Source organism: Anser anser (assembly GCF_964211835.1).
Source record: "Anser anser genome assembly, contig: HAP1_SCAFFOLD_32, whole genome shotgun sequence".
NCBI classification, from domain to species: domain Eukaryota; kingdom Metazoa; phylum Chordata; class Aves; order Anseriformes; family Anatidae; genus Anser; species Anser anser.
In genome coordinates, this window is record NW_028154148.1 from 2,660,110 (window position 1) to 2,675,357 (window position 15,248).

The 15,248-nt window shown below is 53.0% G+C and overlaps 1 protein-coding gene across 1 annotated transcript; it reads right to left on the reverse strand.

Annotated features, from left to right (window-relative positions):
• Positions 1–11,464: 11,464 nt before the first annotated feature.
• Positions 11,465–14,281, reverse strand: LOC310890528 (olfactory receptor 14C36-like; the record flags this gene model as incomplete). The annotated part of the gene is made up of 2 exons (XM_083852857.1): positions 11,948–14,281; positions 11,465–11,505 (listed from the first exon to the last, which is right to left on the reverse strand). Exons 1-2 carry the CDS (start codon positions 12,450–12,452, stop codon positions 11,465–11,467), a joined length of 546 nt encoding a protein of 181 aa, XP_083708983.1. The 5' UTR covers positions 12,453–14,281.
• Positions 14,282–15,248: the final 967 nt, after the last annotated feature.

Sequence of the window (15,248 nt, forward strand, 5' to 3'; positions counted from 1 at the left end):
CTGGCCCTCGCGGCTGCCCCTCACTGCCCGCTGGGCTCTGCCTCTCTGCTGCCTTCGGGTCGGGGCTGCTGCTTCCCTGGAGCCATGGCCATGGCCAGCAGCAGGACGTGGCCTTTTCACTGCTGCTCTCTTCTGGCTTCCACATTGTGTTTCTTGTATTTGGATAAGCCCTGAGATCTCATGTACGTTGGTGACAGTCCTGCTACCTCTACGTTGGCATCTCTTCAATATCTCTGCACGCCTCTTGCAAACCTGGTTTCAGGAATACACCCAAGGAGCTGCTTCCTGAACAGACCTCTTGCTTTTCTGGGCCTCACAATGGATCAGAAGCCCAGCGTGATCAGTGAAGGACCAAGGGCTGGACCGGGAGCTGCCTTCTTGCTTGCCTATGGCCCAGCAAACAACAACTGGCCCTTGAATTATCTGCTTGGGACTGTCCCAGTGGTGCTGGGTCTGATGGCAAATGGCATCCTGGAGAGGAATCTGGAGGTGCTCTGTGCCTGAGCCAGGCCTCTTGTGCTGGCCTGGGGAGCGGGGCTGGCCCTGAGGGGCACAGGCACTCTGTGCTGGGGATGTCCCAGGCAGGAGAGCAGGGCTCCTGCAGCTTCACGGCCCTCCATCTCCTGAGCCGTGGCTGGCCCCAGCGCGGGGGCTGCTGGGGAGGCCCAGAGCCGCCTTTGTGCCAGCAGCTGCGGTGCCTTGCGAGGGGCTGGGGCTGTGCTGGCCGTGCCCAGAGCCCTGCAGCAGCCTGCGGTGGGCACTGGCCTGGGGCCAGCCCAGGCTGGGCTGCTGGGCTGGGGAGAGGTCCGGGAGTTGGGGAGAGGTGGGCAGGGGCTGGGCTGGGCTGGGCAGTGCCCGGCAGAGGGCACCAGCAGCGTCAGGGAGCGGTGGCAGCAAGCAGGGGAGGGCTCCCAGCAGGGCTTGGTGCTGCAGAGCCAGGGCTGGGGAAGGGAGCCCAGAGCTGCAGGGGCAGGGGACACGAGGCCGCTCGGGGCCCTTGCTGGCCTGGGCAGAGCAGGAAGGGGGCCCAGGGCATTCGTCCCCTCACCGCAGCCTACCACGACCTGCACGGCGCTCACGGAGTGTCCAGGGCCAGGCTCTGCCCCGTGGTGCACAGGGAGAGGGCAAAGCCTCTCTGAAGAAGAGGCTGAAAGTGAAAAAGGTCCCTCCGCTGCCCCGTGGTGTGACAGGGCCAGGGTGGGACAGCTTACCTTTATTTGATGTAGTTCTTGTGTAATTTGCATTGGTGATGGCACAAAAAGACAGCTCCTTCACCAGTGATGTACATCCTTCTTCGTGTTAGGACACAACTCAACGTCCTTCACTCTGCTTTATCTCACAGATGAACTGGATTAGGTCTCCTTGATTACTCTGAGGCACAGTGCAGTGCTTTTTGCCTTCTGACACTCCAGCACAATATGTGTGACTTTCCCTTACTCTGTGCATTGACCTGACGGGTCATTTCACATTTTTCACTTTCATATCCCTAGCTGGAAGGGGATGATTCCCCAAAGTGGGGCAAGCTGATGGGTTCTGCCTCAGCCATTTGAAGCATGCTATACTTGAGTTTTGCAGCCTGAGTTTGCTAAAGATGACCCAGGACGGTAAATGGATGTTTAGGTGTCTAGTACGAATAAGGGAAAGTATCTCAGGTTTCCAAAGCCCATTTCAAATCTAGGTCAATCCCAGGAACCCACTGAAGAAGGGGTTTGTCTTTGAAGGGGTTTCCTGTGCTGGTCTGGGCTGCAGTTACAGGGACAAAGACCACTGCTGACAGTGGAGGTGCCCTGGGAATTCCACCTGGCTCCACCTGATTTTCCCAAAGGACTCCGGTCTCCTGCAGGTCTTATCTGACATCTGCTGGTCCAGGGAAGTGCCTCAAACACAATGGGGCCACAGGAGGTTTTCCCTGGTTATGCTTATGGTCAGACAGCAAAGCTCTGCCTGAATACCCCGTAATTTTTTTAGTACTTAACTAATAAAGCAACTACTCTTCAGCTCAGATGATTCAAACCCTTCCATTAAATGTCTCAAGTGAATGATAATTTCTATCATGATGAAATGTTAATTTTCAGGATGTGTATTCATTACAGGAGGAGAAATACTGGTGTTCACCTGTACTTGCATTGTCATTCCTTTGTCTATAATGGTGTGCTCCCTCATCTTCCAGGCACAAAACCTGACTTGATTACACAGACCCTGCTGAATGTCCCCTTTCCAGCTGCCTGTCTGGACCTATGCACTTCCCATGCTTCTCCTGCTTTGCCCTCCCCTTACTCTTTGATCATTCAGACCGCCCTCACCAACCCAGTTGCTGCTTTGAGTTTCAGTGAGTTCCAGCTCGCCCATCCCTCAGCAGTCTGTCTAATGGTTTCCTTAGCAAGAAACTCATCATTTATCATTGAATTAGTAAGATATGGATTAATACTAACACCATGATTTTAAATTTTCTATTAATCAGTGTAAAATACATCAAGTACCATCATCCTTTTGGGAAGGTAAACGTCACTGGAGGCAACAAAATGAAGAACTTGAACTTTGTTCTTTTTTTTTTTTTTTTTAAATTGCAAAATGATTTCCTGTGGTTTTTTTTTGTTTGTGTTGTGGTTTAACCCGGCTGGCAGCTAAACACCACACAGCCGTTCGCTCACCCTCCCCCCTCCCTCTCTGGGATGGGGGAGAGAAACGGGAAAGTGAAGCCTGTGAGTTGAGATAAAGACAGTTTATTAAGACAGGAAAATAATAATAACAATAATAATAGTGATAATGGTAATAGTATTAACAATAATAATGTGTAAGAAAACAAGTGATGCACAATGCAATAGCTCACCACCCGCTGACCGATGCCCAGCCGATTCCCGAGCAGCCGGCCCCCCCACCCCGGCCAGCCACCCCTATATATTGTTTAGCATGACGTCAGATGGTATGGAATACCCCTTTGGCCAGTTTGGGTCAGCTGTCCTGGGTCTGTCCCCTCCCAGCTCCTGCTGCACCCCCAGCCTGCTCGCTGGCAGGACAGAGCGAGAAGCTGAAAAGTCCTTGGCCTGGTGTAAACACTGCTCTGCAACAATTAAAACATCAGCATGTTATCAGCGCTCTTCTCATCCTAATCCAAAACATAGCACCCTACCAGCTACTATGAGCTACTTAACTCTGTCCTAACTGGAACCAGGACAGTTTGGTTTTTTTTTAATAGAAAAAACCCTACTCTTCCTACCTAAGCAGGGCTTCGAAGGAGTAACCCTAGACCACTATCTATAGGAAAATGATGCTCCAAACTGAAATACAACAAAATTCAGCCTTTAAAATGAGGAAAGATTTCTATTAGATGCTCTTTGAAATCTTCCTCCTTAACTACACCATGAAAGCTCTCCAATTAGCCGTACAAGTCTTGAAGACGTGAAGAAAATTATGGGAGAGATATGTCTGCTTAGGACGTTCTGCATTTTAATGAGTTCCATGCTTAATTTTGGTGCTCAGTATATGAAGGAGAATGATGTAACCGCTTGAGAAGGTAAAGTCAGAAGGAAAAGTTGAAGTGACTTGGAGTATTAATGGGCCCCACTGAGGGCTGTTCCTAACAAAGCCTCCCCAGGGACTTGTTAGGGCAGATAATTGGAGGCCATGATTGCAGACAGGCAAAGCGCTGTGCTGAGAAAAGTCTTGGTTGGTTTTGGTGAAGCAGAAGGGCCAAGGCCTGACCCCAGCCACTGGGAGGGGAGATCCTGCACCTCCACGTCTGGCTCAGGGCTCTTCTTGGGGTCTGTATGATGTGGTGGGCAGTGTGATGCCATGAGAAGAACTTCATTAGGACACCTCCCCACCCCTGCACAGGGTATCAAGGAAGCAGTGAGGCGCCATTGCAATGACTATATCTCGTCTCCTCAGAAGCTCTAGCCAAAGGGACAAAAACGTCAGGGCTATTGGGGCCTCCCATTCCTGCCAGCACCCTCTGCCTTCTCCTCTGCAGGCTTTCCTATGCTGTCCCACGCTTTGCCCTATTTCCTTGAAGTCTGCAGACACCCATCTCTGTCCACCACCTTGCTCTCATCCCGGCATTTCCATCATCTCACCCATGTCTCGTCAACCCTCAGCTGTTCCTTGAAACACAAAGCTAGGGTCTAATCTTTCGGTGACCTCTGGCACCACAGCATTACTCTTTGAGGGACATTTCTTCCTCCTCGTGGCCAGTGACACCCCCCCAAGGTGCACCTTGTGGCAGTTTCTCTCTCCTGCTCTTTCCTACTACCAAAGAAAACTCCATCAGGGTGGAAACCTCTCCTGAAGCAGGCATCCCAACCCATCAGGCTCCTTGCGGCCTGTCAGCCAAGCACACAGAAGTCACCTCACCAGCATCTTCCAAGCCCTGGGCCTGCTGCTGGCCTTGCAGCCTCTTGGCTAGACGCAGCCAAGCCTTGTGCCTCCTGCTGTCCAGTCCTGGACTCAAGCAGAAGGGACAGGACAACCCCTCTGCGGGCCTTCTTTCTGTCTGGGTCCTCCTGGGATGGAGGCAGAGGGGATCCCACAGGCAGCATGCCAAGCAGGGGCCTTCTGCTGGCCTAGCAGAGCCACTGGCAGATGTCAGCCCCAAAGTGCCGATCCCAGGGAGAAGCCAAGGCTGACCTGCCACCTCCAGACACAAGGGACCTCACAGTCCCTTTGCGTGACACGTTCCTGCTGCTGCCCTATCAGCTGCAGAGACAGAAGTGACCTCCCAGTCACTGCCCCAGTCCCATTCCTCCTGCTGGGGCAGGAGATCCTGAGGCAGAGCTGAGCTTAGCAGAGCATTCCCACCCATCTCCTCCTTGTGGCCCACAAGCTCATCAGATCCATGGCCCCTCACACTCATCGTTGAACACAATGGTACTGCATGGCAACCTCATGGTTCCTGCCCTGCTCCAAGGGAACAAGAACGTAACGTTAAGGGTTAGGAGAGGGGTTGAAGGTGAGGAGGTTAATGCACAGGAGGACAGGGTTTGGATGTTAGTTGTTCAGATATGGCATTAGGGACTGCGGTGAACATTTCTGGGTGAGAGCTTAAGCAAATATTGAGTGGGAGGGTTTGGTGCAGCACGCAGGAGGGGCTCAGGGCCCAGAGCCCAGCTGCCACAGGGAGGAGCAGCCCCGCTGGGACTCACGGCTGCCCCTCACTGCCCGCTGGGATCTGCCTCTCTGCTGCCTTTGGGTCGGGGCTGCTGCTTCCCTGCAGCCATGGCCATGGCCAGCAGCAGGACGTGGCCTTTTCACTGCTGCTCTCTTCTGGCTTCCAAATTGTTCTCTTATGCTCTTGTATTTGACTAAACCTTTAGATTTCATGTGCCTTGTTGTAGGTTTGTTGTCTGTACGGTGGCATCTCTTTCTTTGCACAGCTCTTCCAAAGCTGGTGTTAGGAATATACCCAAGGAGCTGCTTCCTGAACAGACCTCTTGCTTTTCTGGGCCTCACAATGGATCAGAACCCCAGAGTGATCAGTGAAGGACCAAGGGCTGCACTGGGAGATGCCTTCTTGCTTGCCTATGGCCCAGCAAACAACAACTGGCCCTTGAATTATCTGCTTGGTCCAGTCCCAGTGGTGCTGGTTCTGATGGCATCCTGGAGAGGAATCTGGAGCTGCTCTGTGCGTGGGCCAGGCCTCTTGTGCTGGCCTGGGGAGCGGGGCTGGCCCTGCGGGGCACAGGCACTCTGTGCTGGGGATGTCCCAGGCAGGAGAGCAGGGCTCCTGCAGCTTCACGGCCCTCCATCTCCTGAGCCGTGGCTGGCCCCAGCGCGGGGGCTGCTGGGGAGGCCCAGAGCCGCCTTTGTGCCAGCAGCTGCGGTGCCTTGCGAGGGGCTGGGGCTGTGCTGGCCGTGCCCAGAGCCCTGCAGCAGCCTGCGGTGGGCACTGGCCTGGGGCCAGCCCAGGCTGGGCTGCTGGGCTGGGGAGAGGTCCGGGAGGTGGGGAGAGGTGGGCAGGGGCTGGGCTGGGCTGGGCAGTGCCCGGCAGCAGCAGCATCAGGGAGCGGTGGCAGCATGCAGGGGAGGGCTCCCAGCAGGGCTTGGTGCTGCAGAGCCAGGGCTGGGGAAGGGAGCCCAGAGCTGCAGGGGCAGGGGACACGAGGCTGCTCGGGGCTCTTGCTGGCCTGGGCAGAGCAGGAAGGGGGCCCAGGGCATTCGTCCCCTCACCGCAGCCTGCCACGACCTGCACGGCGCTCACGGAGCATCCAGGGCCAGGCTCTGCCCCGTGGTGCACAGGGAGAGGGCAAAGCCTCTCTGAAGAAGAGGCTGAAAGTGAAAAAGGTCCCTCCGCTGCCCCGTGGTGTGACAGGGCCAGGGTGGGACAGCTTACCTTTATTTGAGGTAGTTCTTGTATAATTTGCATCGGTGATGGCACAAAAAGAGAGTTCCTTCACCAGTGATGTACATTCCTTCTTAATGTTAGGACACAACTCAACGTCCTTCACTCTGCTTTATCTCACAGATGAACTGGATTAGGTCTCCTTGATTACTCTGAGGCACAGTGCAGTGCTTTTTGCCTTCTTTCCCTCCAGCACAATATGTGTCTTTCCCTTACTCTGCGCAATGACCTGACGGGTCATTTCACATTTTTCACTTTCAAAACCCTAGTTGGACGGGGACCATTTCCAAAGTGGGACAAGCTGATGGGTTCTGGCTCAGCCATTTGAAGCGTGCTATACTTGAGTTTTGCAGCCTGAGTTTGCTAAAGATGACCCAGGAAGGGAAATGGATGTTCAAGTGTCTCGTAGGAATAAGGGAGAATATCATGGGTTTCCAAGGGCCATTTCAAATCTAGATCAGTCCCAGGAACCCACAGAAGAAGGGGATTGTCTTTGAAGGGGTTTCCTGTGCTGGGCTGGGCTGCAGTTACAGGGACAAAGATCACTGCTGGCAGTGGAGGTGCCCTGGGAACTCCACCTGGCTCCACCTGATTTTCCCAAAGGGCTCTGGTCTCCTGAAGGTCTTTTCTGACATCTGGTGGTCCAGGGAAGTGCCTCAAACACAACGGGACCACAGGAGGTTTCCCCTGGTTATGCTTATGGTGAGACAGGAAAGCTCTGCCTCAATGCCCAGTAATTTTTTTAGTACTTAACTAATAAAGCATCTACTCATCAGATCAAATGATTCAATCCCTTCCATTCAATGTCTCACGTGAATGATAATTTCTATCATGAAGAAATGTTAATTGTCAGGATGAATATTCATCGCAGGAGAAGAAATACTGGTGTTCACCTGTACTTGCATTGTCATCGCTTTGTCTATCATGGTTTGCTCCCTCATCTTACAGGCACAAAACCTGACTTGATTACACAGACCCTGCTGAATGTCCCCTTTCCAGCTGCCTGTCTGGACCTATGCACTTCCCATGCTTCTCCTGCTTTGCCCTCCCCTTACTCTTTGATCATTCAGACCGCTCTCACCAACCCAGTTGCTGCTTTGAGTTTCAGTGAGTTCCAGCTCGCCCATCTCTCAGCAGTCGGTCTAACGGTTTCCTTAGTAAGAAACTCATCATTTCTCATTGTATTAGTATGATATGGATTAATATTAACACTACTATTTAAAATTTCCTATTAATCAGTGAAAACTACATCTTGTACAGTCATCCTTTTGGGAAGGTACACATCACTGGAGGAAAAAAAGATGAGGAACATAATTTTTTTTTTTTTATTTGCAGCATGATTTCCTGCTGTTTGTTTTTAAATAGGAATAACCCTGCTCTTCCTATATAAGCAGGGCTTCAAAGAAACAACCCTAGACCAATATCTATGGGAAAATGATGCTCCAAACTGAAATGCAACAAAATTCAGCCTTTAAAATGAGGAAAGATTTCTATTAGATGCTCTTTGAAATCTTCTTCCTTAACTACACCATGAAAGCTCTCCAATTATCTGAACAACTCTTGAAGACTTGAAGAAAACTTTGGGAGAGATATGGCTGCTTAGGACTTTCTGCATTTTAATGAGTTCCATGGTGTATTTTAGTGCTGACTCTACTAAGCTTGGGTACTGAGAGGAGAATGATGTAACTGCTTGAGAAAGTAAAGTCAGAAGGAAAAGTTGAAGTGACTTGGAGTATTAATGGGCCCCTCTGAGGGCTGTTACTAACAAAGCCCGCCCAGGGACTTGTTAGGGCAGATAATTGGAGGCCATGATTGCAGAGAGGCAAAGCGCTGTGCTGAGAAAAGTCTTGGTTGGTTTTGGGGAAGCAGAAGGGCCAAGGCCTGACCCCAGCCCCTGGGAGGGGAGATCCTGCACCCCCCCGTCTGGCTCAGGGCTCTTCTTGGGGTCTGTATGATGTGGTGGGCAGTGTGATGCCATGAGAAGAACTTCATTAGGACACCTCCCCACCCCTGCACAGGGTATCAAGGAAGCAGTGAGGCCCCATTGCAATGACTATATCTCGTCTCCTCAGAAGCTCTAGCCAAAGGGACAAAAAAGTCAGGACTGTTGGGGCCTTCCATTCTTGCCAGCACCCTCTGCCTTCTCCTCTTCAGGCTTTCCTATGTTGTCCCACACTTTGCCCTATTTCCTTGAAGTCTGCAGACACCCATCTCTGTTCACCAATTTGCTCTCATCCAGGACGTTCCACCGTTTCACCAATCTCTTGTCAACCCTCACCAGCTGTTCCTTGATTATCACAAAGCCTGGGTCTGATCATAAACTCCCTTTCGGTGACCTCTGGCACCACAGCATGACCATTTGAGAGACATTTCTTCCTCCTTATGTCCAGTGCCACCCCTCCAAGGTGCAATTTTTGACAGTTTTTTCTCTCCTGCGCTTTCCTACCCCTAGGAAAGCTCCATCAGGGTGGAAACCACTCCTGAAGCAGGCATCCCAACCCATCAGGCTCCTTGCGGCCTGTCAGCCAAGCAGACAGAAGTCACCTCAGCAGCATCTTCCAAGGCCTGGGCCTGCTGCTGGCCTTGCAGCTTCTTGGCTAGACACAGCCAAGCCTTGTGCCTCCTGCTGTCCAGTCGTGGACTCAAGCAGAAGGGACAGGACAAGCCCTGTGCGGGCCTTCTTTGTGTCTGGGTCGTCCTGGGGATGGAGGCAGAGGGGATCCCACAGGCAGCATGCCAAGCAGGGGCCTTCTGCTGGCCTAGCAGGGCCACTGGCAGATGTCAGCCCCAAAGTGCACATCCCAGGGAGAAGCCAAGGCTGACCTGCCACCTCCAGACACAAGGGACCTCACAGTCCCTTTGCGTGACACGTTCCTGCTGCTGCCCTATCAGCTGCAGAGACAGAAGTGACCTCCCAGTCACTGCCCCAGCCACATTCCTCCTGCTGGGGCAGGAGATCCTGAGGCAGAGCTGAGCTCAGCAGAGCATTCCCACCCATTTCCTCCTTGTGGCCCACAAGCTGATCAGATCCATGGCCCCTCACATCCATCTCTGAATGTCATGTGACTTCACAGCAACCTCACTCTTCCTGCCCTGCTCCAAGGGAACAAGAACCTAACATTACGGGTTAGGAGAGGGTCTGAAGGAGAGGAGGTCAATGCACAGGAGGACAGGGTTTGGATGTTAGTTGTTCATGTATGGCAGTAGGGACTGCGGCGAACATTTCTGGGTGAGAGCTTAAGCAAATATTGAGTGGGAGGGTTTGGTGTTGGGATTGGGGTGTCAGGTCTGTGGTTAGGGTATGTGCAAGCTCTGGTTTAGCCTTGTGTTCAGGTCTGCAAGAAGACTTGGGTTAAATAGAGCATTTTAATGCTTGTGTTAAAGGCTGGAATCAGGGTGAGCAAGAGAGTAAAGGTAAGAGAAAGGTGTTATGGACTTATCTTTGCTTCAGGGGATATTGTGGTCAAAAATTAGAGCAGTGGATTCCTGTCAAGGTGTGGAGTGGCATTTAGATTTAAGTATTAATGTTACAGGTTAAAATAGGGCAAAGGCCTCACATGTCTGCTTTAAGTCAGCTTTACTGCAGGATCAACATTACCTGAGCATTCTTACCTCTCCAAAATCATTAGCTACTGCTGGCCAAGCTCCTCTTCCCTCCCCCAGATCTCACATCTCTCCTGGCCAGCCTTCTCCTGACTTCCCCATATCAGCCATCTTCTTAGGGGCAGCTTTCTGATGGCTTTCATGAACTCAGAGTATCTGTCTCACCTCTGTTGGCTACTCTGCTCCTGGGAAAGAAGCAGCTCCCAAGCCAGCACGGAGAAGGACACAAAGGCTGTAGGAGCACCCTGCACAATGTGCCCAGCAGCTCTGCACCACCACAAAAGCAGCCCTGAAGGATGAGTTCAGGCAAAAGCTGAAACCTCTGACATGACAACCTCTATTCAAGACCCCTTCCTCTATGGGGTCTACAAGCTACTTAGGAAGAGAGGATCTCACAAACTGTGTGCAGAGTAGGTGCCTTCTGCTGGCCTATCATGGAGACCAGCAGATGTGAGCCTAAAGGCACAGATCCCAGCCAGGAGTCAAGGGATGACCTGTCAGCTGCTTCAGAAAGAAGTCACCTCACAGGCCACTTAACAGCCATTAGCTTCCTACTGGACTTGGAGCTTCTGAGGCACCACTGCCCTCGTAATAGCACACCGACAAAGCACCCCCTCTTTGGGCCAGAATCTGCCCAGGTAGAAGTGATCTGGTTGTGATCCTTCCAGCCCATGGCACACCTCCTGGGCTCCCAGCCTCTCTGACACACAGGAGCCAGTGCCGTGCCAGTTCTGGGAGGTGCTAGGGCAGGAGGGACCTTGCAGTCAAATCACTCACCAGACTCCTTGGCTGGGGCTGCTGCGTGCCCTGGGGCTGCAGAGCTCTCCTCTGCCTGCTCACACCAGACTGAGCCCTTGAGCTGTGGTCAGTCCACCTTGGAGGAGATCCCCCCTTAGGAGGGAAGTGCTGCAGCGCAGGCCGGCTGTGCCACTGCCGTGCCCACTGCCTGTCCCTGCCTGCAGTCCCAGCACAGCCCCACAGCAGCACTGGCACCAAGCTACAGGAGCAGCCGGGCCTGAGCCCACCAGCAGGGCTCAGCACAAGAGGGGGGCAGTGGCAAGAGAGCAGCTCGGCATGCCCCAAGCGCTGGTGCTCCCTGCCCGTGCTGCTGGGATGGGACTCTTTTCCTCTGCAGCCCTGCACATGGCACTGCCCCTGCAGAGCCAGAGCAGCTCTCAGAGGAAGGACGTCACACAAGGAAGGCAGTGCAGGCTCCTTCACTTTGTTTATGTTCACAGAGAGACGGTTCTCCTCATGTACAGAGTCTCAGTATATACATTCAACACGTACATACTGAAATGGAAGTGGAACAACGGGCTCCTTTCTTTTATTTAAATTTACAGAGGGCCTGGCTCCTCATATACAGAATCTCTGAGCTATACTCGACAGGTAAATACTGTAACAGAAATGAGATGAATCATATCATTTTAATGAGCAACTTTAGACGTATTAAAACAAAGAAAGTCCTGTAATGAAAACACTCATAAATAAACAAACACACACAAATATAATTATATATATATAATATTAGTTCTTGTAGTCATTGACATTATTAGTCAACTGCAGAGCTAGAATGGAAATTTATTGCTTCCGAAAAAAATCTAGTCATTAATTTCCACAGTGCATTCTTGAGCTCCTTGTTCCTCATGCTGTAGATGAGGGGGTTCAGTGTTGGAGGCACCACCGAGTACAGAACTGCCACCACCAGGTCCACGGATTGGGAGGTGATGGAGGGAGGCTTCAGGTAGCCAAACAAGCCAGTGCTAACAGTCATAGAGACCACAGCCAGGTGAGGGAGGCACGTGGAAAAGACTTTGTGCCGGCCCTGCTCAGAGGGCATCCTCAGCACTGCCCTGAAGATCTGCACATAGGACAGCACAATGAAAACAAAACAACCAAAGACTAAAGAAACACTAAACACAAGTGCCCCAACTTCCCTGAGGTAGGCGTCTGAGCAGGAGAGCTTGAGGATCTGGGGGATTTCACAGAAGAACTGGTCCACAGCATTGCCTTGGCAGAGGGGCAGGGAAAATGTAGTGGCCGTGTGCAGGACAGCATGGAGAAAGCCACTGCCCCAGGCAGCTGCTGCCATCTGGGCACAAGCTCTGCTGCCCACGAGGCTCCCGTAGTGCAGGGGCTTGCAGATGGCAGCGTAGCGGTCGTAGGCCATGATGGTGAGAAGGGAATACTCTGCTCCAAGCAAGAAGACAGAAAAGAAGACCTGTGCAGCACACTCTTGATAGGAGATGGCCCTGGTGTCCCAGAGGGCATTGGCCATGGCTTTGGGCAGAGTGGTGGAGATGCAGCCCAGGTCGAGGAGGGCGAGGTTGAGGAGGAAGAAGTACATGGGTGTGTGGAGGCGGTGGTCGCAGACTACGGCGGTGAGGATGAGGCCGTTGCCCAGGAGGGCAGCCAGGTAGATGCCCAGGAAGAGCCCGAAGTGCAAGAGCTGCAGCTCCCGCGTGTCTGCGAATGCCAGCAGGAGGAACTCGCTCACAGAGCTGCTGTTGGGCATTTCCTGCTTCTGGGCATGGGGTCCTGCCAAAGGAACAGAAATACAGTAATAACATACGAGAGTTATCTGAGAAAAACCATTTCAATTTCTTATTTAGGCCCCTCAAAGCACTTGCCCAGTTGCACACAGACAGTTGGCAGAGCCCTTTCCCACATTGGATTCAGCTGCTCTGTGCGGGCATCTCTGACTGCAGGACAATTGCACTAAGGAGGTTGTCCTGAGAAGAGCTTGAACGCTGCTGAGGGCAGAGGAATCCAGGCTCCAAGTGCCCATTTCCAGACCTGTCACCCTGTCCCCATACTCCCCTTCCCCCAGGCACCCCGAGGGCTCACTCCATGGGCAGGTGAAACCCCCATCCCCAGGCAGCCTGGGAACAAGAGCAGCAGCAGCACGGCCAGGTGGAGAAGCCAGGAGGAATGGCAGCGTGCTGCTGCCAGGGGAGGCAAGGCCAGGGAGGGACAGACGGACACTCAGCACACCCTCCTGTGCTGCAGCTCTGCCTGCAGAGGAGGCAGCTCCTGCTGGGGACAGCGGGGGCTTGAGGGCAGAGGCTGTGCTGGTGGCAGAGGAGAGCAGGGGGTGTCCCAGGGAAGGCGCCTGCCCTGCAGGGGATGGCAGGGAGGTGCCTGAGCCCTCCCTCGCACAGCATTTCTGGCAGCAGCTCCCTCTCACCGCCTGCCCATGTCCCTGCTGCCTGCCTTTGCTTCTGCTGGGAGCTCCTTCTATGTCCCCACATCTCCCCCCTGTCCATGCTCACAGACCCATCCGACAAGCTCTGTGCTCAGATTCACTCAGATTCCCCTCCACTGAAGGAATCTGAAAGCACAGAATCCAAAAAAGCTTCTCCCTTCAGATAAACCAAACCTCAGTATTCTTGAAATGCCCCCTTCTAAATGTCATTCTCTACAGCATCTTCTACTCGCTGAAAAAACAGAGAGACCAACCCTGACAGCTGCTATCAGGCATCGGATGTTCCAGCTGTAGAAGACCCCTCTGGCAACCCCACCTGCATGGCCCTGCTGCCACAGACTCACGGTGCCAAGAGCCTGCAGGTCTGTCCTGCCACACGCTGCCCTCTGTTGCTGCACTCCTCACTGCCTCCAAGCCCTCTCTCCTTCTCTCCTCTCCCCGTGCCAGCTGCGGTCAGAGCCCCCAGCCCTGCTGCGCTGTGCACAGGAGCTGCTCCTGGGCAGAGCTGTCTCTCTGCACCAGGGCCCTCTTGCCACGAGCTCTCTCTGTCCCAGGAGCCCGGCCCAGCTCAGCACCAGACGCCCAGCCCAAGGCATTGGAATCCCCCCTCGGGGGGCTTTGCTGAGGAGCCCACGAACCTCAGGCACTGAGAGACAATTGAAGACATCTCTCAACAAGTCCAAGTCAGAGGCAAGTTTCCTGCAGTGTCCCCCTGAGGGCCAGCACTGACACAGCCTCCCTTGGAGCTCGTTAGAGCAGAGCATTGGAGGCAGTGAGGACAAGCAGACAAAGGCACTGTGAAGGTGACCCTGATGTGTAGGAAAACTGGATGTGTGTCACCAAGCACAAGGTCCAGGCCTTGACCCCCAGACCCTGGGAAGGGAGATCCTTTCCCTTCACACACTGCTCAGGGCTCTTTGTGGGGCAGGAGGAGATGGGGATGTGCATGGCCAAGTGCAGGAGAATGGTACGAGCCCTGCCTGGTTCATGGGTGGGGGCGAGGAGGCAATGAGGCCCTGGTGCTTTACCGATAAGCTGTCTCCTCCAAGGCCTCAGTGGCAGAGACAACAGCCAGAGCCATGGACACAAAGCCCTGGGTCCTGTTGGGACTCTCAGCCTTGTCACAGCCCTTGCTGCTCTCCACACAAGCCTGTCCTAGGGACTCCCAGACCTTCACCTCTTTCCCTGCTGGTTGTAGACCCTTGTCCGTGTGGTGTCACACCGGATCTGAGCTGAGTCTGATAACTCAGATTTTCTTGGTGGCCATGCTCCTCGTAAGGCAGCCCTGGTGGAACTTGGCCTGGTTCCTGGGGAGCAGCACCACTGCTCGTATGGCATCCCTCGTGGTGCCCAGGCCCTCCTCCACCTGGGCACTGCTCACTCAGCAGGGTCCCAGTCTGCCCTGATGTGTGGGGTTCCTCTTCCTCTGGTGCAGGACTGGGCTCTTCTCCCTGTAACTGTCAAGAGGTTTCTGTAGGCAAAATCCTGCAGTTTCTCAAGTTTTGCCTGGACAAATGCTCCATTCTGTCAGGTGTTAATGTCTACAGGCAGATGGCTTACCCTGATTGTGCTGTCTTTCACGAGGTAACAGCAGCAGGAGTTTGCAGGACAGTTTGGACAATAGAGGAGTAATTAGTTTAATGGAATTAGAGCACAGAATCACAGAAGGGTACGGGATGGAAAGATGCGAGATTCCACTTTTTCTCTTCTTTCTTCTTATGCATGCTGTTATTTCATCTAGAGCTGTGTCCTATAGACAAACACTGCACCATACCAGTTAATAGAAAGAAAATTGAGTCTATCCCAGCCACAACGAGGACAATATCCACCCCATATTCCACACCATCTGCATCGTGCTCAGCTCCAGTACTTTCTAATTATGCACTACCACCTTTTCTCTTTTGATATACACACAGAGATATCATGCCATTGGTCTGTGGGTGTCCTGGTGTTGGCTAGAATCAAGTTAATTTTCCTCCTAGTAGCTGGTATGATGCTGTGTTTTGCATTTAGCATGAGAAGAATGATGATCACACACTGATGGCTTAGTTGTTACCCAGCAGTGGAGGGCTGGGGGTGCCTGAGGAGCTGGGGGGGACAGAAGCA